The sequence below is a fragment of the Chroicocephalus ridibundus genome, chromosome 4 (genome assembly GCF_963924245.1).
Source record: "Chroicocephalus ridibundus chromosome 4, bChrRid1.1, whole genome shotgun sequence".
Classification (NCBI taxonomy): Eukaryota; Metazoa; Chordata; class Aves; order Charadriiformes; family Laridae; genus Chroicocephalus; species Chroicocephalus ridibundus.
The window spans coordinates 60,183,275-60,208,261 of record NC_086287.1 but is presented as its reverse complement, the minus strand read 5'-3'; the positions used below and the strand labels follow the sequence as shown (position 1 = coordinate 60,208,261).

The 24,987-nt window shown below is 43.3% G+C and overlaps 1 protein-coding gene across 6 annotated transcripts in view; it reads left to right on the top strand.

The window, feature by feature from the left end:
- The window catches only part of CDC42BPB (CDC42 binding protein kinase beta), a 98,231-nt gene extending 79,495 nt beyond the window's left edge, over positions 1-18,736 (top strand). For 3 of the 6 annotated variants that reach the window (XM_063333115.1, XM_063333112.1, XM_063333111.1), the window contains 13 exons: positions 281-420; positions 1,984-2,065; positions 5,334-5,550; positions 5,952-6,014; positions 9,505-10,101; positions 12,748-12,845; positions 12,957-13,041; positions 13,192-13,312; positions 13,404-13,521; positions 14,432-14,470; positions 14,604-14,712; positions 14,805-14,875; positions 16,952-18,736. In XM_063333115.1, coding sequence (XP_063189185.1) covers positions 281-420; positions 1,984-2,065; positions 5,334-5,550; positions 5,952-6,014; positions 9,505-10,101; positions 12,748-12,845; positions 12,957-13,041; positions 13,192-13,312; positions 13,404-13,521; positions 14,432-14,470; positions 14,604-14,712; positions 14,805-14,875; positions 16,952-17,083 — 1,872 coding nt within the window. In that variant the 3' untranslated portion in view covers positions 17,084-18,736. The remainder of the gene's footprint in view (positions 1-280; positions 421-1,983; positions 2,066-5,333; positions 5,551-5,951; positions 6,015-9,504; positions 10,102-12,747; positions 12,846-12,956; positions 13,042-13,191; positions 13,313-13,403; positions 13,522-14,431; positions 14,471-14,603; positions 14,713-14,804; positions 14,876-16,951) is intronic. The other 3 variants (XM_063333114.1, XM_063333113.1, XM_063333117.1) reach the window with 1 other exon arrangement.
- Positions 18,737-24,987: the final 6,251 nt, after the last annotated feature.

Sequence of the window (24,987 nt, the reverse complement as noted above, 5' to 3'; positions counted from 1 at the left end):
AAGGTAAACTGTCCTACCATTTGGCATTTGTGGAATATACAAGCCCCATTGTTTGTCCTAATACTACCTAATATACTTATTAAACTGTAACAGGGAATGCTTGAGCTTAAGGGAGGAAAAATGATTGCTTGATTACTTGACATTTTTCACTCCGTTTTGAAGGGCAAGTAGAACGTGTTCTAATTCCATTGATCTAAGTATAAGCTTTTCTAAATGTCCCTGCTTTCTATGTCTACTACATGTGCTTACATTTAATAAGCAATCAGTTATTTATACGCAGGTCCCAAAGCCTACAGGAGTTAAGAAAGGGTGGCAGAGGGCTTATGCAGTTGTCTGTGACTGTAAACTGTTCTTATATGATGTGCCTGAAGGAAAATCCACCCAGCCTGGAGTTGTTGCAAGTCAAGTCTTGGATCTCAGGTTTGTATTTTTATGACAGAGTACAAATCCTCTGTATTTTTTTCCTAAAAAGAATATTTATTTATAGTACACAGAAAGATCATGAGAGCTCTGGTCTGAAAAGACCCCTGTATTCTGTACATAGACTGCAGCTAAGTTTAGGCTGAATGAGTTGGCTCAACAAGTCACTTAAGTGACTTTATAGTCACTTATACTACAATCACTAATATTTACAGTATTAGCATGCTTCTTCCTATAATTCCATAAGCACACATGCAAAACAAATAGATTTTGGTAGATTGTTTTTTTACCTTGCACTCTGACCTCAACGTTGAGTCGCAGTTCATCCCAGAGCCAGTCATTTCAGGAACATCAGAAAAACCTAAGTAGTCTTCAGAAAAGCACCAGCTAATTTACAGTGCAAGTAGCTCTGACCCTGCCTTCTCACAGGAGTCGTTTTCTCATGGTGAACCGTTTGAACCACTGAACACTGTCTACAGAAGATCTGAGGCTTACATTGATCAGAGTAACCAAGAAGGGGTTTTTTTTATTTCAGTTTATGGAAATATCAAAAAAAGTGTAATAACTTTTAATGTTACACCACCTCCTATCTCTGTTGAATATAAAGTTTGCAATCACAAGCACCTTGATTTATATTTTTTCCAGACAGTAGTACTGTGGGGTTGCACCAGTACTGCTGTTCTCTTCCCACATTTATTCTCTGAGAACCGTCAGTGTCAGCTCTCTGACATGCCGGCAGCGGGAGCAGGAGCATGGAAGTATTGCAAATAACAGTGTTGACATCAGTACATTGCTTGAAGCAACTCAGCCAGATATTATACCAACTGTCCCGTGCTTTATCTGCGTATTGTATCTGCCTCTTTGAGTCTGTCTTCTGAGGATTCTTAGATCTTTTAATAGACGTTAACCACCACAGCTATGAATTCTAGCATGGGCAAGTTTCAGGCATTAGTGTCATCTTTATACTAAAATTGGCAATTATGATGATGAACGTGGTCAAATTCAGTTTAAAAAGGCTTGTGTAGACAAGCCCTCTGGGGTGGAGCAGTCTAAAATGCAAAAGTTGTTCTGATGTCTGTTTATTTTACTGTAATAGAGAATAAAATCTAGCTGTTTTGAAAACCCTTACTTGAATCCCACAAACTATAATTATGTTGCCAAGAGCTTTTTATGTGACTTTTCTTTTTTTCCAAAGGCCCCTCTCTTGCTACACATTGAGGTATGAATTATTCATTTCTAATGTGTCTGCTGGGCTGGAAGAGCAATATTCTTGCTGCTAATTGTAGAATAGGTGTGGTTGGTAAACCAAAACTACACAAAGCCACCCCACTTAACTTCAGGTGGACTGAGTTACACGTACTGAATGCTGTAGAAACGTAACTAAAGCTTGTTGTTGTTTGGATCAAGGATGGTTAGAGCATATCAAAGCAGTGATGGCCGTTGTGACCTCTGTGCGGTATTAGGAGATTGCAGCCTATTGAAACAGTTGTGATATCAATTAGATTTTGCTGAATGACGTTAGCGCGTGCATGTATGTGATTCTCTTGCTCTCTTTCTTACTAGAGATGAAGATTTTTGTGTGAGCTCTGTCCTAGCTTCGGATGTAATACATGCGACTCGTAAAGACATCCCTTGTATATTCAGGGTATGGCTACCAATTTACTATTAAAGAAAATACAAGTTAAATACCAATGTTTTGTTTTGATAGCGAAATACCTTATCTGTATTTAATGTTTATTAAGTTATGCAAAAGTATAAGAATTTACAAGGGGTGCTGAAACGTGTAGAAAGACAATATGATACTCCACTTATAACTGAATTGTAAAGAACAAAGTTCTCCTCCTTTTGCTGCTTCCTTGTATACAAAGTTTGACCTTTTTTTATTTTCTTGATCATCAATTCAGTATATTTTTGTCTGCTCTTCCATTGGTATTACCAGATCCTGGTGGTTCTCTCTTAGCTTTGGAGGACTCTTGCTTTAGGAACTGATGCTGTAACAGTGTAGGCTGAAGCTGGGCTGTGCTCACTGATTCTAGTTTGCCATATATTGTCTTGTATAAAAAAATACATCTGAAATTTCAGTTTGCCTAACTTCATGTTTAAGTATAGTAGGGGAAAACGTAAAATAAGAGAAAATAATTAGCTTAGTTATAATATCCTCTTTGATGTATGTTCTATCTGAATGCTGTATTTACTTTTTAACAACAGGAATTTCTTTTCTAGGTTTTATGTGAATTATATTTAATCTGAAATTTTAAAATATAGAGAAGAGTACATTAGTAGCCAATATCTATTATCCTTTGCATTTAAATACAGAAACTCACCATTTTCAGCATCTCTGATCCTCTGTCACTTAGAATCAAATCAGTGGAACATGGAGCTGACAGTCACATGCAGTTCCAACCAATTGGTCCTTTAGGGTTTTACTTAGGAAATGTTCTTGGCTACTGGAATGCTTCTGTGGCTTTGCTTTTCTGCTTTTTTGTAGAAATATTTTCTGCAGTGGATTTTCAGCCTTCAGTTTACTGCTACTTTTACCTTCGTTTTCCTCTTACTTGTTTGTAAATGTTTTGGGGTTTGTTTTTTGTTATTTCCATCTGCCTACTCTCTTCTCAAATTGGCAAGTGCGGAATACTATGGGAAAGGACTTCTGAGGAGAGAAAACGAGCTATGCAGAATGATGGCTGATTCATTTAAGAACAAAGCATCCATACAGTTTAGCTTGCCTGACTTGCTGCTCTAATTTCTGCCTGCAGTTTTTGACTAAAAGGGTATTTAAGAAAAAATACTTTTGTTAAATATCCCCACGTAAGAATACTTGTGTGGATAGACATGACAAAATGTCTCCACAGTTTGATCAGATTATCCCCTACTAAAGAGATCTGATGAATTAACTGGAAGCCTGGTGTGTGAGTGTATCCATTTAGATACCCTGTTGACAGGGACCAGAGTAGATGGTGCCAAAGTCCGCCTCTCTGCTCAGTTTTATGTCCTCCTTCAAAAGAAGGAGTTTCTAAAACTGCAACACAGTAATATCTGATGCAGGAGAATCTATTTTCTCAATTTCATTTCATTCTAGATTTGCATCTTGCTGACATAATGACGTGGAGTGGCTTCTATACAACAGTTACAGCCATTACTTTACATCATCTGTGTAAAAATGTGGTCCTTCTTTCATGTGTGTCATTTCACGTAACACATGATGATATTGGTGGCCCACCAAAGACAGATTTTCATTTCTTTTGGATCTTCCACCAGCAGAAAGCAATACCAGAATGCTGCCAAACACTAAAATACTGCCACCTCTGACTGCCACCCCTCCCCCCTGCCCCCGGTGAAATCAAGAAGAGGAAGAGCTTGTCTTAGACTCCAACATCTCTCCTTGGTAACCAGTTTTTAGAGCTGGATGTTAGGCTATCCTGGCACTGATGCATTTTTAATAATAGTGTAAGAGTGTCTGTAGTGGAGTCCTTCCAGAGCTTAGCAGTTTGAGTTAAGAAGCCTTGAGTTTCATAGAAAATAATGGATTTTTGTATGATGAATAATGCTCAGTATTTTATGACCAACTTCACCCATTTTTTCCCGCATTTGACTGTATGTAAGATGCTACCTTCAAAAGACTGAGGAGTGGTGGTACTTCAGATGGAAAACAATAGCTGAAGTCTGGTTTTGTTTTCTTTTGTTTTCAATTTTAGAAATATTATCCATTATGCCTCCATCCATCTTTAAAATATTAATGCTTTGTTACTGTTTAGACATGAACAAAGCTTGATGCAAAGTAATAAGAGCTATGAGGAATTGCAAACTGCTCAATTCTTTTCCTACTGCTCTTCACTTTCATCTTACTTCTGGAGTTCTGTCTGACATCCTGTTGTCCCAAGTTTACTTTCCAGATGTGTTTTATCTTTAAGATCAATGTTATTGCTTAATTCACTCTTCCAGGAAGTGTATGTTGCATAACCACATCATCCATCTTCATAGTGATTTCCTTAACAAGGCATATAGGCTGAAGGTGTCTTATTCTTTGTATGAATAGTTATAGCCTTCAGTTTTGCACTTTTGCACCTTTTCCTGCTTTTTTTCTCTTTTAACTATTGTTATTCTAAAAGTCTCTTGTGAGGGCTGATACTGCCTGATGGTCTGTTTGTGACTGAAAGCATAGTTCCCATGATCTCACAAACCCTTCAGTCTCTTCATGCAGAACACAAAACTAATATTAAGCATTAGTAAGTGCATACTTTGCGCAACAGAAAGTTCCTGGATAGTTCTTCTATTCAGAATACATTCTGCTTTGAGGATGATTTACCTGAAAATTAAGTGAAGCCATAGTGCTTTTCTTTTAACATGGGAAGTGGGAGAATGCAGTACTTCAGTCTCAAAACATTGTTTTCCTCCAGAGCTTTTAATGCAGATATGATGTGCTGTTCCCCCTGGGCAAGTATTTTGAAAATTAAGTAGCAAAGTCAAAATCTAGAACTGATCGTAGCAATGCCATTGGGTTTAAATGGATCCGACTCAGAAAGCATGTATGTCACTTTCAATAAGTTATTAAAAGATGGGGGTAGGGAGGATCAGGACAAATTATGGCATGCTACTGAAATTCCAGTTCAGAGCAGGAAGGAGCCTTTTACTGCTTTGTAGGAAAGGAATGTAGCGGTTTTTTGTGCCCGTATTTTAGGATTTGGAATGATTAAGCAAGTTTGAGTATTTTTAAACAAAACCGCTGAGGCTTGTGCATTTTCTCAAAGCGCTGTGGCCATATTAGCTGTCTGCTGTGTTGTATACCCCTCAGGTACATCATCGCGCTGTTATGAAAAAGTGTGTTTTATTTTCACAGTTCTGTGAAGTATATCACACTAACAAAAAGGGCTTTTATTACTCTTATTAATGTAACTTTCTCTGTCTGTTAAAAGGTGACAGCTTCTCTCTTAGGTTTGCCTTCAAAGTCTTGTTCTCTACTGATCCTGACGGAAAATGAGAATGAGAAGAGAAAGTGGGTCGGAATCCTAGAAGGGTTGCAGTCTATCCTGCACAAAAACAGGCTGAAAAACCAGGTTGTGCATATTCCACAAGAAGCCTATGACAGTACACTGCCTCTTATTAAAGCAAGTTTAGCTGCTGCTATTGTAGGTATGTTTGTTTTAACTTTTCTAAGTGGGTGAGTTGTTGGAGCTTTTAGATGGGCTTCTGTAAATGGGAGCGCTGACACCTTGAAATAAATTCCTCAGATGAATTCCTTCATAGGAATTTAATAATGGGGGGAAAATGCTAATCTTGCATTGATATTCAAATTTCTTCATCCATTCAGAGTAAATAATACTGGTTAGTTGCTTAACAGGTTGTTTCAGCAATACGGTATATATCTTGTATAGCATTCTTTTGACAGACTGCATGAACTTAAGCAAAATTGATTTGCTGTCGAAAATATGTTTGTCTAGAAATTTTTCCAGCTGTTCAAAGCAAACAGTCTGTTTTAAAGATAAGATTAAGTATAGCTGCATTAATAGCCTTTTTTATCCTTCCTGGTTTAGATCGAGATAGAATAGCGATTGGTTCAGAAGAAGGACTGTATGTGATAGAGGTGACCCGTGACGGTAAGTCAGACCATAATGCATGCAGTAATTACATACGGAATATGAGCTCCGTAACTCCTAGAGCTGTTAGAGTATAGGTTACACAACGGCCCTTCGTGTAAAGTTGAGTATTAAGCACTCAGCTAACTGATGAGAAGGAAAAGTGAATGTGAGATATAAAAACTAGTTTGGTCATTATCATTACATTCAGTTGACCGGCTGAAATTAAAGGGATGGGTTACTGGGCATATTCTGACACATTCTTACCTTAACTGTGTTCTCACAGCAGGTAGCAAAATGCTTCGGCACACAGAGCACGCACAGCACACACAGCAGCAGTTGATGCACAGTGAATTATCAGGCACTTACTAAATAGAACTTGAATTGAGTGAGAAAAACTTGACATAGGAACAGGCTTGCGCCAAACCTGCACCATCAGAGAACTTAAATTGCCATGAGTTAGAGGATAGCCAGTGCAAGCAACACAAGAGTTTGTAGACTGCATTAAAGCTACCACGTATCGTTGTCCGTTTCTTGCGGAAATTTGACAGCCACTCACATTGTTTCAGATCGATGATGGCCAGAGCAAATGCCTTGCTTGCCTCTTTCCATTATCTCTGTATTTCCCCGTCCCCACGCTTCCTCCTGAACCTGCTTTTTCCTTTCTGTTATTAATACACTCTGCCCTCCGCTTTGGGAAAAGCGGGATCAGGTTAGCCTGTTCTTCCTGAACGCTGATGGATGTTTAACGTGTCCATCCCAGAAATTCACACAGACTGTACTTCAGGTGCCACAGCAAAGTGTGTGCAGGGTAGTCGCTGCACAGCACAGGCATATCCCTCTATCACGGAATTATTGGGCATCACAGCTAGGGCCTAAGGGAAGTGTTTTTCCCTTTGACCTGATACACTGAGCACAAATAACAATAGGAGACATGCCTTGGTATGGTGGGGAAAGTGTGGAGGCCAAAAGGATTACTAGCACATGAGCATGGGGATTGTTTGGGGTCAGTCCATACAAAAAGCAATTTTAAACGTGGAAAAGCAAAGAACAAGTGTGGTCAATTTTGTTATCTGCTTCAAAAATAAGATAGTCTTATTTTGAACCAAAAAAATGAACAAAAAACCAAAACAACTAGTTGAGTTAAACTTAATTTATAGAAGTTCAGTAATATATTTGTAAGAAGCAGTGCAGATTTAAAACACAATAACCTGCTACTGTCTGTCCTCTTCCGAGTTACCGTAGGAAATATTAGTTATTTCTTTCTCTCTGACTTTAAAAGTGCCAAACTTTACCTTGTGAAATCCATGCTTTTGTGTAACTTCTGAGGCACTCTAAACTTAGCACTCTAAATCCATACTTTTTTGTGGTGCGATAGCTAACAGCCAGTCTGATAGGATTGTTTCTCACAAAATGCCTAATGCTTTCTTCATCTGTATTTATAAACTCTGAGCTTATGTTCTTCTGATGTCTTTAACTATCTGGGAGTCCAGGTCAGTGATATAGATTTATAAAATTAAAAGGTGCCTGGGTCCCTTTTCCTGCTTTGGAAAAATAACTGGGACGTTCTTGAAATATCTCTTTGGCTGTTTTTATTCATTTTCATTCAACCTTCAAAAAAAGAAATATCTTGAAATTTAGGCTTGAATAAGGAATTTGAACTTCCTTTTTCAGTGCATCTGAAATTTGGATAGCAGTCATGCTAAAACTTGCATTTCAATGTGAAATAAAGCAGTGAATATAGGTTTTTAAAGACATACTTGACTTTCAAAATCAAATGAAGTCAGTGATGTGGTTTTGGGGCAAAAAGCAAAATGTTATTGCTTCCTCTTACTTAGAATAAGCCATTGCCCAATTCCAGGAGAAACTGCTTTATACATGGAGAGCGCAGATATTTGAAATTCTTTTTATCAGTAATAAATGCCATTCCTTTGAGTAAACTTCCAGTGGTCACCATTCTGTAAGTAGTTAGTTATAAACATAACTTTAGACACAAGTAATTCCAGAGATTCCAGTACAGCTTCTTGCATAAAAGCAAATTATACGTTTAATTTGAAAGGTCATTTCATAAAGGAACAATTATCTGCATCACCGTGTCATACATAAATGTGAAAATGAATTATCAGTTTTGGTTTTAAGTTACAAGATGTTTTGCAGGAGTTTTCTATGGCCAGTGTGTTAATAGCATTTTTATAAATCGTAATCGCTTTTTCATTTTATGGCAGTTACACTTTTCAGTGTTAATTAACTGCCAGCTGCTTCTATCAAAGGTCTTTGGTCAGAATATCACTTAGTTCTTGACAAATAAACTAAACCGTAAGCTGGAGTTGGAGCTAGGAAAAAAAAAAATAAAAAAAATCTTCGTGGCAAAGTTCCAACAGCTGGTTGTTTTATAGAACATTTCTTCAGACGTATCATCTGTTTGTGCAATCGGGGCGACGCCACAGAAGCACTTGTTTGTGATCTAAACAGCCAAAGTCTTGTTATAAGTTTACAGAATTTGGTAACTTGGCTAGGGTACTCAACTATTACTGAAAAATTCATATCATTTCCAGTTAATATTTCTTTTTTTATTATCATTCATAAATATTTCGAATGCATTCAGCTAATGGAAAAATGAAAGTGATATTTTAATATGATTGGCTTCTGCATATTATGTTTCCTAATTTGGAATTGTTTAGTCTCTTCTGTTTGTACCCCATTACTGCTTTCTTTAACGTGCCAATATACCCATGATCCCAAAAGCAGAACATGTTGTACCTAACCCTATTAACTGCCTCTGTCTAACCCAATTTTTAAAAAAAACACCTTGAAACAGTGAAGATTCCCCAGCTTCCATAGATAACCGAACTAGTTTTTATTGTGAGAAGGCTTTTCCTTGTGCCTGTCCTAAATTTCATACAGCTTAAGCCCATTCCTATTTACTGCAGTACACACAGCATCTTTTGCCTTTCTGTATAGGTGTTTAAATTTCACTTACCGTGAGGCTTTTGTAACTGGCTGAGACATTTGCCAACAATACAGCGTTTTGTATCCTCAGTTAATAGCATTATATTATATTATATTATATTATATTATATTATATTATATTATATTATTTATACTTCTCTCCGTGTTCTGCTAATTCAGTCTTCCTCCATAATTTACTGAAGACACTGATGCTTTTCCTGAAGGTGCGACCAGTTTCAGAAGATGCACAATCTAGCAGTGCAGAGATAATACAGATATGATTATATTAAAAATTTTCTCCATTTATCTCAGATGTTAAGCAGCCTTTGGCTGCAAAGTGTTGCTGAAGTGAGACTTTATACCCATAAAGAGAGTTATAGGAGTGCTTTGATTCATTGTTTGTTCTGAAAATCAATAACAGAGCATTGAACGTGTGTAAAGTGCTCTTTCTTATCTGGTACATGTCTGCGTTTAGATTCATTTTCAGACATCAGTATGTAGCACTGCAGCATTTCTGATGGTTTTCGTGTTTAACTCACGGCAGCTCTTGCTTCCTTTGCAGTGATAGTCCGAGCTGCTGACTGCAAGAAGGTGTACCAGATAGAGCTTGCTCCCAAAGAGAAAATTATCATCCTCATCTGCGGGCGGAATCATCACGTTCACCTTTACCCCTGGGCCTCTCTGGATGGGTCGGAAGGAAACTTTGACATTAAGCTTGCAGAAACTAAAGGCTGCCAATTGATTACAACTGGAACACTAAAGAAGAGTTCTTCAACTTGTTTGTTTGTGGCTGTCAAACGACAGGTTTTTTGCTATGAAATTCACAGAACTAAACCTTTCCACAAAAAATTCAGTGAAATTCAGGCTCCAGGAACTGTACAGTGGATGACAGTGTTCAAGGACAAGCTCTGTGTTGGCTACCAGTCTGGGTTCTCTCTGTTGACCATCCAGGGAGATGGACAATCTATAAACCTGGTAAATCCTAATGACCCCTCGCTTATCTTCCTCTCACAGCAGTCTTTTGATGCCCTTTGTGCTGTGGAGCTCAGTAATGAGGAATACCTGCTTTGCTTCAGCCATATGGGAGTATACGTCGATTCGCAAGGTCGAAGGTCACGCATGCAGGAACTAATGTGGCCTGCAACTCCTGTTGCCTGTAGTATGTATATGTTTTTCTGTTGCCATATCCCTGTTGCTGCTTACTTGTCTAAAAATAATCAGCATTGTATTCTATTTTGCTTTGGTTTGTCTACAGTTTAAGTTTTGATGAGTTAACAGGATACCTAGTTCTTCCTGATGGTAGCTTTGGACTTGGCGATCTCCTGGGCTGAGATCTCGGATGCTACAAGAAAAGAAGCTCTGTCTTGTTACAGGACACAGAAGAACAAGTAATGGAATGGAAAATATTTTTTACAGAGAGTAGTCCTGAGTGCAGGACAGTGTAAGACTACTGGTCTGTGAAATTCTGTAAAGATTTTTGCTCCCCTAGAAAGTGTACATGTCTGGTTGTCTTTAAGATGTCTTCTGTGTCCTGTACTCAAAGTACAACAGAAAGCTGAAGCGTAACTGTGACTCTAAGGGTTCATAAAGATAACAAAATAAGAGGTAAAAATATTGCTTTTGGCAGAACTGGTTGCAGTTTTTCTCCTATTGGTTTTATTTTTAAGGGGGAGAATTTCTAAAATAATGTAGGCTGGTGAGGGGTTTTTTGAACCGCTCTGCTCTTTTCAGGCCCATTGGTTTATCAGCTAGTTGGGACAGAAGCACATGTGGAGCATTTTTCAGTATTTGGTAGTCAAAGGCAGTTCGCGATAAAACCCAGAATTTCTATTTGGAGCTCAAATAGCAATTAAAGTGTTTTGAATGATTGAAAGCAAGAAATAGCTTTTTGTTTAAATAGTACGCCAAGCAGTTAGGTGCTCATTTGTTTGATCAGGCCAGGCCCTAACAGCAGTTTGTTTAATTTTAATTGTCTTGAACTGAAATTGTTTGCTTGCTTTACTCTGGCCTAGTTCTGTGCAGAAGTCTGAAGCAAAGGCCCAAGGAAACGATGCGGTTGCAAATTTACTTTAAAATGCCATTAGCCAAAGCTAATGTTTCCTTTTCCTTTATCAGTTTTACAGTTTTTTTGCATTTCAGCAAACTAGACATGCTTGTTAATTGGTTTGTCTGTTATTATTAGAAACTGTTCTTACTGTAAATTATTTTATAGCATTCTTGTATGTGCAATCCTGAGTGGCATTGGCCTAGGGCTGTTTTTGTAAAAAGAGCAACTTTGTCCACTCCCAAAGGAAACTGGATTACTTTCCTTTTCATTAGCCTTATCCTTCCTCCTCGGTCCACCACTGGTGATGGTGGCTTTTTTTTAACTGTCCCATCAGGAGATCATCAAAGTGGAAATAGTTCTCCCCCTGTTGCAGTTTCTGCTGTGGTGAAGGACAGCGTTATAGAGAGGTTTGGGGACACGATGGAGAATTTGTCTCTAGGGCATTCAGTCCCCTTGTGCTAGGAGAGGCCGAGGTCTGTGCTAACAGAGTCAGCTCTATCTTGGGTAGCCTGTCTAGGTTGCAGTTAAACCAGCTTAATGTGCTGGTTCTGTGCTGAGCCAGCGCAGGCGTTGTGGGGCTGCTTAGCTTGAGTATGGCGCAGTGCAGAGACTTGGAGCCAGCAGGTCTCGAAGCTGTAGCGTGGGCAAGCCCAGTGCAGACACTGACATGTCTCTCTGGGAACCAGCTGAGATCTGATCACGCTCGTCAACTCTGACTGGTAAGTGCTGGCCTTGGCTACCAGCTGGCCAGGCATAAGCAGTTGGTATTTCTGTCTGATGCTCGCTGGTCTCCCTTGATGTGGACATGCAAGTCAACCATGACCCCATAAAATAAATACTTGGCCATAAATCACTTTTGGGGTACATATTTATGATAGCTGTCCCCAAGGCTTTCTGTGAACAAGTTTAAAAAATAGCACCTCAACCATTACTCAGTTCTTCTAAGAAGATTCTGTGATGTGTTTGGTGTCCTGCTGGGTTATTTTCCTTTTGTTTATTGAAGCCATTCTTTTCTCTATTAAATCCCATAAATTTCTAGTAACTGCTCTTTACATCCAGGCACAGTCTTTACATGAGCAGAAGCATGTTGATATAAAGCTCTAGGGATCTCTGTTTTTCGTTTGACCTAAAATAAACTTGTCTGCTGATAGCTTTTATGCTTTTTTTTTTAAAAAAGAAAAAGTCAAAAAGAGAAAAATGGGTTGTGAGCTTTAAGCATTGTGACATTTTTCTGTTAACCTGATGAAAGCAACCCATACGTGAATATCTAAAGTAGATAATTGTTGGCAAAAGAGGAAGGAAATTGAGAACAGATCCGCATCAGGACTTCATGACCCACCTCACAGATGGTGGCCCTCTCTTTTCCCCTGCACACAGCACGTGTATAGTTAGTTTGCTGCTTCCGAAATGAAGTAATCTGCATCTGTAGAAGAGCTAGCTGCTCAGTTCCTACCAAGCAGCAAATTTGTATGCATCTGAAAACTTCAGATGCCATTTTGCAATTTCATGAAATCACAATTTGAAGTTTAAAAATATAGAAAGGGTCAAATTTATATCTTTCCGTGATGCTGGCAGTTGTCGTTAGCAAATCTGTTATCACAAAAATATCTCTTTGAAAGTGGGGCTGGGAAAAAGTGTTTTAAAGTGTATCTTGAACGTAGTGGAAAAATTGTAACTATTGAAATTTGCTCAAATATATGTTAGTCCTGGTCTACTGAAGCCACATTAGGGTTATCTGTTTGTTTTTAATCTATGCAGGTTGCAATTCTTCGTACGTAACAGTGTATAGCGAGTATGGTGTTGATGTATTTGATGTTAACACTATGGAATGGGTCCAGACTATTGGCCTGCGAAGGGTAAGTAGTTTTCTTTGAATATAGAACTTAATTGGGTTAATTCCAAATGAGACGTTTCTTCACAGAGTATGCTAGGCTTGAGTTAATTCTCTGCCTGCTTCCTCAAAACAGATCAGACCATTAAACATGGACGGCACGCTGAATCTCCTTAACTGCGAGCCACCAAGACTAATATATTTCAAGAACAAGTTTGCAGGTGAGTACTGAGCAAGGGGAGAAATGGGGAAATGACACGAAGCTAACTGGGTAATTTTAAGCAACGTTACTTTTGCATGAGGTGACTTGCGTTGGATGCATCTGGGTCAACATGTACCTGTGTATGTGAAATTGCGTTTTGATATTACAGCAGGAGCAGTCCTCAGCGTACCAGAAACATCCGACAATAGCAAGAAGCAAATGCTTCGAACTAGGAGCAAAAGAAGATTTGTGTTTAAGGTTCCCGAGGAAGAGCGATTACAGCAAAGGCGGTAAGAATTTAATTGCAGTATGTGACTTAATATACGTGATGACATGCAGAGACTGGGAATGCTAATAATAAAAATCACTCTGTTCTTCTAGGGAAATGCTTAGAGACCCTGAGCTAAGGTCAAAGATGATTTCTAACCCAACGAATTTCAACCACGTGGCTCATATGGGACCAGGAGATGGAATGCAGGTTCTCATGGACCTCCCACTGGTAAAATACATTTAAAAGGGAGGGAGGTGTATGTGCATTTGTTCTTGCTCAGAAAAACTGTGAAGATGAGCTGTATGGGGTTCAAGTGTTATCTTTGTACCATATTCTTCTTTTAATCATTTTGAGAAAGGTGAACCTTCCTGATGTGCAATGCTTCTAAATCCTGTGCAAGGAGATACTGTTAGCTGACTTATGAATGAGACACTAAAATAAATAGATATCGCTGCCAGGAGCTTGTTAGTAGTTCTGTGAATAATCAGTCTCTCCTCTTTCCTTTTTCTTGTTTGTCATCTTAAAATAACAGAATTAATTTCCTTCCCCCTCATCCTCTTGACATTCTGCTCTGATATCACTCCAACAGGCTTTGAGCACGTCTATCACATGAGCCCTATCTCTGCTGAAATCTTTCTCCAGAGTGACCGTTCCTCACTGCAAGGCTCCCCTCTGCTTTCTTCCTCTTCCTGTCCCTCCTCTGCTTCCCTAGCAAGGGTAGGAGTAGCTACAAGCTGTTAGGAACTGGAACGGTGTGCTTGTGGCACTTGGCCAATTCTAGAGCAAAAACAAGGGGTGGAAAAAGCTAATGCTGTGGAGGTAACTAAAATGCATGTAAGTTGCAGTGCTTTCTAGCATTCTTTTTATTTTGTGTTTAACAAATACAGCATTTTGTGAGCTGTTTTAGCGTTAAATCCATGAGAGGAAGGCATGAAGGTACACTTTTATGTTCTGTACCTCACTAGTCAGGCTTTCACTTGTCCTTCTCAGCTAGCCCAGATGATGCATTTGTCCTTTCAGCAGGAGGAGGAAGGAAAGCAGAGCTGTCGGGACAGTCCCTGCCCCTTCATAGAGGGTTTGCTGGCTGACAGGTTCCAGTGGCTGCTGTGGGGCTTAGTTCTTTCTCTGTCTTTCTCAGGGTTTGTGTCTGTTACTGAAAATATGTGGATGTGGTCAAGTAAGTTCAGAGTTTTTCTAACAACACTGGGTTTTGTAGTAGCTTCAAAAGCACAGTAAAGTTTTCATGAGTAAGAACTCCTGGTTGGATAGCTTTTGTTGCTGGCTAACGAGGTGTTTCATTTCGACTGTAGAGTGTCCTACCTGCAGCACAGGATGAAAAATCGTGTCCGTCTACAGCTAACCTCTCACGGCAGCAACAGCAGCAGAGAAACAAAACCTATATTTCATGGCCCTCGTCAAGTAAGGCTGGAAGCAAGCTTGTCAGTTCGGAGCTGTAATTTATGGCTTCAACAAGAGGTATAAACCTGCCTTTTTTCCTTCTTTCTGTCCAGGTGGCAGTGATGTGGGAGGAGCCATGCCTTCCCGAAGTATGTCTGATCCCGACCAGGAGTTTGACAAAGAGGTGAAGTAGCTTTTATTATATGGAGACTAACGATATCCTGTTGCCGTAGATTGTTTTCTTTTTCCAATAAATTTCTGAGGAAATGCTTCATAAAGACCATGTTCTTTATGGAGATGTCTTCCTTCCACAAATGTTTTCTCCAGCTTGTAAGATATGATTGCGGGTTAGATATGCCAGCACAAAAACATAGCTATGAACAGATCTTTCTGTGGTCATATTTTAAGAAGTGTTATGTCTTGGATTAAGCTTTGTAGACAAGGGAAATTTGACTAATTGATGAAATGTCCTCAAAGCTCCTAAAAATGTTCACTGGGCTATTAGCATAGAATAGCAAAGTAATACAACTAGTTAAGTAATTTTCTGTGCTGCCTTAAGGAAGACTTTTTGTCATGTAACCTGAGAATGAATCCTATTTTAAAATATGTAAAACTGCTTTTAGCAAGAGTAAAAGTACGTGCCGGTATTCAGCAAACTGAAAAAGTCCTGGCTGCACAAAACCAGTGTCCCCGCATCTAAGGCGAGAAGATGTGTGACTTTTGTTTCCTTGATTTATCATGGGTGTAGCTTCTTCCAAGTTTTCCTCAAGCATTGCCTGTGCAGGGAAAGTGTCAGGAATTATTCCTGGGAGGCAAACTCCTAGATCAAGATCTTTGCGTCTTTTTAGCGCTTTTTGGTACCCAACTAAAGGTCCGTGTAATGTTTTGGATTTTGAAGGGTGTTCTCCTGAAGACAGACTTTTTGCAGGGTGCTTTCGTACACCCCAAGTCAAAGCATTTGTCCATTTCTGGTCACAGCCACACTCTGACTTCCTTTGTCACCTTGAGTAAGCCATTAAAAATGTAAAAATAGGGATTTCTAAACATAGGTTTTTTTGAAACTGTCTTGATTTTCAAAGGTGCTGATGATGGACTATGTCAGTTCACTTCGTTATTCTGCAGCATCCTTCCCAAACTCCATTACATTCCATGCTCTAATGATAACTGCTGTTTGTAGGCACAAATAGTAGTGGATTCTAAGGTTTTTGCAACATTTTCAGTAGATCTGACAATTTCTTACTACTTCTTAAATTGAAAAAAAAATAGTAGTTTGAAACTTGAAGAGGGAGGCTCTGATAACACCTTTGGGCTTTATACTATTTTTCCCATGGCTTTCAGCTTTATCACGGCATGAACTGGATCATGTTGAGATAATCTTGTTAGAGATGATAATCTTATTGTTTGAGCCATGCAAAACCTTGTGAACAGCATTCTTGAAGGATGTTACCTTTCAATCTGTTTGCTGAGTTATATATTCCCTTTCTTGAAAATAACTTGCCGCGACGGTACCAGTTTTTTCCTGTGCAGTATTTCATTAGCTGTGAATGTGTGCAGTGCTCAGAGTTGTAACTCACCAAAATAGTGGGAAACTGGCCAGCCATCCCGTTGAAGTGAGACCAGTCTGTGAAGGCAAATATCCAACAACCAATCTAACGCTGGGGAAATAAGTGTGGATAGACTCTCTTTATTAGATATTGACGTAGGGCGTCTCCAGTAAGTATATTCTGCTTCCCCGATCTCCAGCCTGAGACTTGGCAACCTTCACCCTTTTGTCAGGCACTTCACATGCTTGTCGCTGTTGCTGTTTTGTAAACAGTTCATATGCTTGTTTCCTTTCTTCTCACCAAACTGAAGATGATTTGACCGTTATTGTTTGTATCGGCACATAAACCTATTCCTGGGCTATAAAAACTGCTTAAAAAAACGCAGGCTGGTAAATCCAGAACAACAGTGGACAGGTAGATGCGTTGCGTCAGGAAAGCTCTGCAGTGGCTAAAGGAGAGGAGCCTGAGATGTAGCAATTTCCATGTACTTTGCCATAATTCCTGTTAAATCAGAACATCACCCGCAGGACTGCACTATGTCCTCTTGGTGATAATGGAAGTATTTGCATGACTGTTTCGGTATGAAACGAATCTAATGCACACTGCTTTGTAAGTGTTGCTCACCCTAATGTTTGAGTGCTTTTGAAAGCTTTTGAGTGTAAAGAATTGATTTTAAGTAAACATAATTATTTTTTTTCAATGTGTCTCGTTAACAGCCTGATTCAGACTCCACCAAACACTCTACTCCATCCAACAGCTCAAATCCAAGTGGTCCCCCAAGTCCCAACTCTCCTCATAGGAATCAGCTGACGCTAGACGGACTGGACCAGTCGACCTGTGACGCATAACGCTACCACTGTCGCCGTTCTGGCTTCGATCACCCACCGCTCCGCGGAGTATTCCAGAGCAGGGCAAAGCTGTCTCAGATGCTAGTGCCAAGACTGACACTGAATCTCTAGTGTTGTACAAGAATAATTATATATCCAGATTGTAGATACAAACTATTGAAATGAAGAAAACTCTTTACTAAATAGCAATCGAGCTTTTTATGCAGAATTGTTCACTGCTCAGTTACGGTTGATTCCTTTCTGCACAGCTGTGACACAGTTTTATTGCATAGGAGCATTTAAGGCCACCGGTAAATAGTCTTATTCTTATGCTGAAAAAGAAATAGAGAGAGATACTGATAATGTTGCTACAATATCGGGAATATTATTTTTCTATAGAATGATGTAATGTCTCATTAGCAGGAAATCCTTTTAGACACAATTTGGACCTCCAAATAGGAAATGCGAGCAGGTCTAGTTACATCCTCAGATGAATACACTTTTCCCTTTTTCCCATAACTGTTTGTTTCCTAAATCTTAAGGAGAATGCTAGGAAGCTGTAGGTCGTTTCCAACATCAATAGAATCACCAGGAAGTTAAATAAAAGTTGGTTATAGTTTTGTGGCCTTTTAATTCATTTAGCCATTACATATACAGCTGCATAACTGTCTTTCTATCTTTCTACCAACTTTTTAGTCTTGTACATAGGACTACTGCCCGTTATCTTTTACCCATACCCTGCTTTTTAGTCCTCATCAATCAGTCGTTAGTCAGGGCTTTTAAAAAATATTGGTAATTACTGCTGTGGAAAAAAAAAAAAAAAATATTTTACTCCTAGTTCCTGCCTGTCTCCTCCTGAGAAGTTGTTTCTCCTGGGTTTTTTGGTGTAAGGACACACTACGTTGTTTAGCTAGCAAGCCTTCTCGTGGACACGTCACCCTCAAAGTCTGCTTGACCTGGGGGACTGTATCGCACTACAACATCGTCCTGTTTTACTGGTTACCAAAGTGGAACGTGAAGGATGTGTAACTGGGGGTGCTGCTTTTCTCATTAATTGTATCCTCACCTGCATGAAGACCCCATGATTATTAATCAAGTATTGATCATGTAGAAAAATGCACAACACACTCCTGTATATTTTGCTATGGCCCACGTGCAGTGGTGATGTTTTGCGTGTATATTTAATCTCATGCTTCCATGTATTATACATTTAGTAATCAAAGATTTGTGACCATGTTTCATTAAAAGCTTGTAATTAATTCCGTGGCTGGCATATCCAGTTTGTCATTGTCACACTAGTGTGCCTTCTGTGCCAATTTTATGACAGTTGGATGTCACTTATTTAAAATCTGGTTTAAATGGGCTAATGATATACCAATGGCTAATGTTCTTTTCTGAAACACTGTATAGGACGTGCACTTATCTTTAGTTTAAACTTAAACTGAGTGTTCTAGTCAACATTTAATCCTGTTACGTTAAGTGTTCGACAGTACTTGCTCTTTTTCTCAGATTCTTGATAAAGGGGCTCAGTTAGAGCTGGACACTACTGCTTTGGGGGTTTTCTGGTTTTTACTTTTTTAATGTAAGTCTAAGTCTTTGTAATTATTGAATTGTGAGAACATTTTTGAACAATTTACCTGTCAATAAAGCAGAAGAGGGAGGTTTTAAAGTTCATAGTCGTCTGTCTTGACGTGTGAAAACAGTCTGCCGCTGACACTTGCTTTAGTTTCGTGGTAAATTCTGTTGGTTCAGGTGGACGTTTCACTTGAACCGAGAGATGCTTTGAAGCTCTGTTACCTGAACGCTGCAAGAAGGGGGGGTGTGTGGGGGGGTGTTTCTGCACATAAATGCATGTTCAGGAGCAATGGAACTCCTTTTTGGTGGAATACAGTGTTGAAATTTTGTGCCTTCGGTTTGTGTTTAGAGTTGTCATTGCATCGAGTCGCTGGCCCTTTCATTTTTGAATTATTTAGATTACTGTTGCCCTATTAATTTTTAAATTATTTATATGACTATTGCCTTGCTCTGTATGGCTGTGGCCGAAGCGTAGTTAAGGAGGCTGCAGGATCTGTTCGGACATCTTAAGTGTGATAAAACAATAAAGACACTTGACTTGCAGTCCCAAAGAAACACATAGGAACGTTTCAAGGATTGGGGTGTGAATGGTGCAGCCCCTAAAATAGGGTTTGGGTTTTTTTAAAGCTCCCCTCATGCTTTGCCATTTGAGGGCTGCAGAGCTCACTGTAGCTAGAACAGAGCCAACATCTTCCCGAGCGTGTCCTGGCTGAGCATCCCCCATCCCTTTCGGAGTGCCCAGGTGCTCCTGGGTTACTTCTTGGTTTGTCTCACCCGTCTCACTCCAGGTCGTTTTGATGGGGAAGGCCTAGATGAGTATTTTGGCCCCTGCTGTTCCTTGTTTGACCAAACACACCTGGGCAAGGCCAGCGGGCAGGGGCAGGTCAGTCACCCGCGGGCAGTTGTGGGGATGGGGGTGGTAGCCCTCAAACCTCCTGTCAGCAGTGTGCCGGAAGCCGTCTCACAGGTATTCACGCTAATCAGCCTTTGACTTTTAAAAAAAAAAAGCATTTCGGCTGCTCTTGAGCTGATTTTTCTCTGCACAGTGAGGACTTCGGATGACAACAAAGTCTTTAATTATGGGGGTATTAAATCATAGCACTCGGCAGTGCCAGGGCTTGGTTATAATTTAAGCAGGAGAACGTTTCTAGAAAAATAAATTAATTGCTCGGTATGAATATGTTATTCTTTTCTCTTTTTTTTTTTTTTTCCCCTCAAGCCTGGCCGAGCAGAATTCCTCCCCAAGTCCTCTACCACCACAAATCTTCTATTCCCTTAAGGCTTCTGACGCTGGTTACCTAAAGAGTCCTCCTCAGCCCTCAGGAGAACTTTTAGAAATGCAGAAATTCAAGACTCGATGTGAAATGTTCCTCTGACAGTGCACTTTCTTCTTGCTGGAGGCTACCAGTCCAGTGAGGAATTGAGTTATGCAAGGAAGGAGGATAATTTGGTCTGCCCGCTCCTCTGCCCATTCCATTTTCAGAGGCATTACATCAGGTCCCAAAGCCAGGGCCATGGGCTGAGCACTCACTGGAACACGTTGGTCACTTCTTGCACAGATCTTCGCCCTGAAAGGCTGCGTATTTTGGAATATGTCCTGGTGTCACTTGCTACGCAAGAATTAAACCCATCTTGCCAATGCTTCTGTCTCTAGCACAGAAGCTGAGAACAAACAGCTTCCTCAGTGGGTGCAGTCTGCTGGCGGCAGTGCTCAAACACCCGCTTTATGTTTGCAGGGTAAGTGCTTAACGCAGCTAAATCACGGGGAAGGGACTTCAGCGTGGAAATGCCGATGGTCCAGGGGCCCTCGATGTTCTCCACAAGGCCAGATTGGGCATCCCTGGGAGAAGGCAGGTGCATAAGAACCTGAAGGGCTGGGGCAGGTAGTCTAAAGCACTGAGAAGCAGGGAAGCGTTTGAGGGAAGGGGTGAACAGTGGGAACTGAACTGCACCCTTAGGTGTAGTTAACCGAAGTAACAGCCAAAGGAAGGCGTCGCATCATGAACACGCACCTTGTCTTGCTGCTGGGTTCAGCCTAGGAAAAAGACAAAAAGGGAGATGGTGTTCCGGCATGCCGGGCTCCTCATGCATCTCGTGCTCTGGTTTGCACCCTGCCCACTCTGTACCAAGTGGCTCCAGCAGGCAGGGGTGCGGAGGACATACCAAAAATTGCGGTGGCAGCAGGTCTGGACCACCTTCTCCTGTCTCTTTGCACCTCTCAGTCTCCTCTTGCATCCCTCCCCGGCAGCCTTGGGCTTCCCGCAGCTCATGGATCAAGAGCTGCAGCTGCTGCAACCCTCACCCAGGGCAGAGCAGACCCTTTCCTGCAGGTTGGGAGCTGCTGCCCCACGGCCTTGGGCTCACCGCTGATGGGGCAGGGCAGCGGCGTGGGGTTGGGGGGGCTCTGGTTGGGGGGAAGGGGCGCCATGGGCACAGGTGCCGTGTCAGGAAGGCAGGAGGGAAGGCACGGTCATTGGTGAGACCCCACCTGGAGTACTCCATCCAGCTCTGGAGTCTTCAGCACAAGAAGGACATGGACCTGTTGGAGCGGGTCCAGAGGAGGGCCCCAAAGATGATCAGAGGGCTGGAGCACCTATGCCACGAGGACAGGCTGAGAGAGTTGGGGCTGTTCAGCCTGGAGAAGGCTCTGGGGAGACCTTACAGTGGCCTTCCAGTACCTAAAGGGGGCCTACAGGAGAGATGGGGAGGGACTCTTTATCAGGGAGTGTAACGATAGGACGAGGGGTAATGGTTTTAAACTGATGGAGGGGAGATTTAGGTTGGATATCAGGAAAAAATCCTTTACTGTGAGGGTGGTGAGACACTGGAACAGGTTGCCCAGGGAGGCTGTGGCTGCCCCGTCCCTGGAGGTGTTCAAGGCCAGGCTGGATGGGGCTTTGAGCAGCCTGGTCTAGTGGGAGGTGTCCCTGCCCAGGGCAGGGGGGTTGGAACTGGATGATCTTTAAGGTCCCTTCCAACCCAAACCATTCTGTGGTTCTATGAAACAGCCAGCATGATCTCGGTGCTCCCTTGGAAAGCCCTCCCAAACGCATTTCTGGGGATATGGGGTGATGACGAGACCGGACGCCGGCTGCACGCCTGTTGCGGGATGCCAGGGAAAGCCGAACGTTGGCAGAGCATGTCCCAGTGGCGAACACTGCTCAGACTAGCGCTGCTGGCGGGGTTAGCTGAGGACAGGAGCAGAAGACAGCAGGACGTGCTCAGCGAGCGGGAGCTGCAGTGCTGCGCTCCAGCCAGAGGAGGAACATGAACTCAGGAATCAGCCAGCTCCCCGTCCTTGCAGCAAATATTTTCCCTGCTCCCCGATAAGATGCAGCACTTTTTTTGTCACCTGACTACACAGGTTTATGCAGCTTTATGGCTTGTTTTCTCACAGATAAAACCCTCGGCTTTTTTTTTTTTTGCAGCATCGCCTGCTTTCCAGTTCCGTGCGCGGTTCCCTGCTCTGCAGGCCCGTGAGGAGGAGCAGTGCGGAGCCCTGGCTGCTGATGGAGGAGATGGCCACTGCTCCGCTCTCACCCCGCAGCGCCTTGGCCACCTCCTGCACTCCCCGGGTGCCAGCCCCGCCAGGTCCCCTCCCCTCTCGCTGCTGCTGCTACCTCCTGCCAAAAAAAAAAAAAAAAAGAATTAAAAAAAAAAAAATGTACTGGGCCAAATCTGTTTGCGGGCTCCGTGGTGTTTTGAGCACTGATTCCTGCTGCGCTGCCTGAATCCAGGTTTGCACAACTTCTGCGAGTGGCCGTAACATGTGGCGGGAAGGCGCGGCGACAGGAGTCGGTGTCCATTACCCGTGTGCAGGTCGCTTTCTCTTTTAAGACCCCGGGGGAGCAGCGACTCCCGAGATCTTGCCATTAACACTAATGCATTTGGCATTAGTCTGTGGCGGCAGGGGGGACCCTTGACTCTCAGGACCAAGAGCAAAACAAAGCCATCAGGTGCCCAGCCGCGCCGCGCACGGCCTCGGCGGCACAAACCACCCATCTGATGCAAAGATGTCTGCGAATGAAATTCCTTGTTTAGGCAGGATCCCAGGAGAGACGCTGACGTACCAAACCCCACCGCGTTCCCCTGCCTGCACCACGGGCTGTCTGCGTGCCGGTGCGCAGCGTAGGGATCATGGCTACGTGGATGCAGCTGGTTTTCCAGCCGCCGTTGGCCCCCGGCATCGCAAACTGACTCTGGCGCTTCAGGTTTTTTTCTGCAGAGCTTCCCCCCTCCCTGCCACGTTTTCTGTGTGAGCGAGCGAGCGAGCGAGAGTGGCTCCTGAAGGAAAAGTACAGAATGTGCTCTGCTAGCGCGCTGACAAAAATTGATCTCTACTTTAATTAAAGCCTCTATTGTAAGTGACCTCGAGCTGCTAATGCATTTTAAAAATGAAGCCTCGCCAAGCAGCAAATCCATACGTCCCAATACGGAGGGGTTACCGGGCGGTGATGGGTGCTGCCTCCCTCCCTGCCGGCCGCGCCATCGGCCACGCGTCCCCTGCGGCCACCCCACCTCGCGGACATGTGCTGGCATCCCCCGCAGAGCCAATGTCCTCAGCTGCCCGCAGGGGACAGGTGCCACCTGCCACCACCTTGTGCGATGGTCCCTGGTGCCAATGGGTTGTCTTTTCCCTCCCTCGGCGTGCGGCCACGGGATGCTCTTGCAAATGTCATGAGGGACGTGGCCACCAAGACCCCTCGTCACCCTGGAGTGAGGGGCCCAAAAAACAGCTCCAGGGTGAGCGGCAAGGGGCTCTTTTGGGGGTGGCCCTGAGCCCCCCAACCCTGCACAGGGCAGCGCTGGGGTGGCGAGCTGCCTGGTGCAACGGCCTCCAGCATGCAGCACCGCAGCAGCCTCAGCTCGGAAAAACTAAATCACATGTTTATGTTTATTTAAAGGCTTGTAAGCTAGAGGAGATTCAGTCACTTGCAATGAACTGATCTGAAAGGGGAAAAGAGCGCAAAAAGTCTCTCGCAGGCAGCAGTAACACCCGTATGGATATGAACGCCCCCCGCTCCTCCGCAGTGAGGCCCAGCCGGTGCGGGGCCGGAGGATGCTGCGGCTGCTCTCACAGGCACCATGGAAACCTCGCAGTGCCAGGGCCTCCCCAGCCAGCAGCGCACAGGCTGACCGTGCAGCACCATGTCCACACCAGCCCCCCCGGCCATGGGGTGTTGTCCGGCCTCCTGAGGTCCGGCTGAGGGCTTGGGGGGTGGGGGGGTGAGGGTTCTCCCTGGGGTTCACATCACAGGGGTGACGCTGTGTGCTGCGGGGTGAGTTTTGAGGACCCGGCCCCAAACCACTGCTCTCCACAGAGATGCACGTGTTGCAGGACCACGGGATGGCGGGACTCGGGTATTCCCAAGCGGCTGGTGTCAGCCACCACCTGCAGCAGCCGATGGCTCCCTCTGCGGTTTGACCCAGCTGGTGACATTTCGCTCAGCACCAAGTGCCCGACAGCCACAGCAGAAGCTGCTGCCCAGGCAGGTCCGGTTGCTTTTCATCCCGGTGCTGCCGGAGGTGCACCCTCGGGGGCGATGTGCAGGGTGAAATCCCCACCCTGTCTCACAACGCAATGGCAACAACCAGGGCCTGGCGATGGCCGCGTGCCCTGCCAGGCTCACGTTTTGCGTCCTGCCTGCTCTCACTGCCTGGGGCCGGGGCCGGGGGGGGTTCCTCACCACCACGCGCTGCCCATCACCCTTCGTCAGGGCTCTGATGCACCTAATGATGAATTCCCAGGCCTTTGAGAAGGGATTATGTCTTCCAGAGACTAGAACAAAATATAATAAACTTAAAATAGCTGCTTCCTTATGGAATATGCCAACAAGCCCTACTGAAAACCCAGCAGAGTGTAAATTTGCATAAATTTGCATGCATCTCCATAATTTCAGCCTCACCCATCAGACCTGCTCCCGTAATGAAGCACTGCCTGACATTGCGGGCAGCTGAGGGTATCCGACACACGCCAGGCCGCAAACGCCGCCGCTAACGAGGCCCCTCGGCACCGCCACTGCCCCGACCCTCGTTTGCAACAGGCCGGAGCGGCTGTCCCCAGCCATCGGGGTCCTGCTGGGGACCCTTGACACTGGCACCCGACCTCCTTCCCTTTGCACCGCCGCCAGGAATAATGTGATAAATCCCCAGGTAGGTCCAAGAGGGTCATCTAACCCTCAGCCCAGGCGCAGGGGGAAGGAACAAGCTCAGGCGGCTCAGCAGAGGGAAGCGTTTGCTCAGGAGGGAGCCCGGTGCCAGCGCCCTAGGGATAGGAGAGAGGTCCCAGAGAGGAGGAACAGGGGACCCCGCGCAGAGATGTCCCAGCACCAAGCACATTGCGGGAAAGG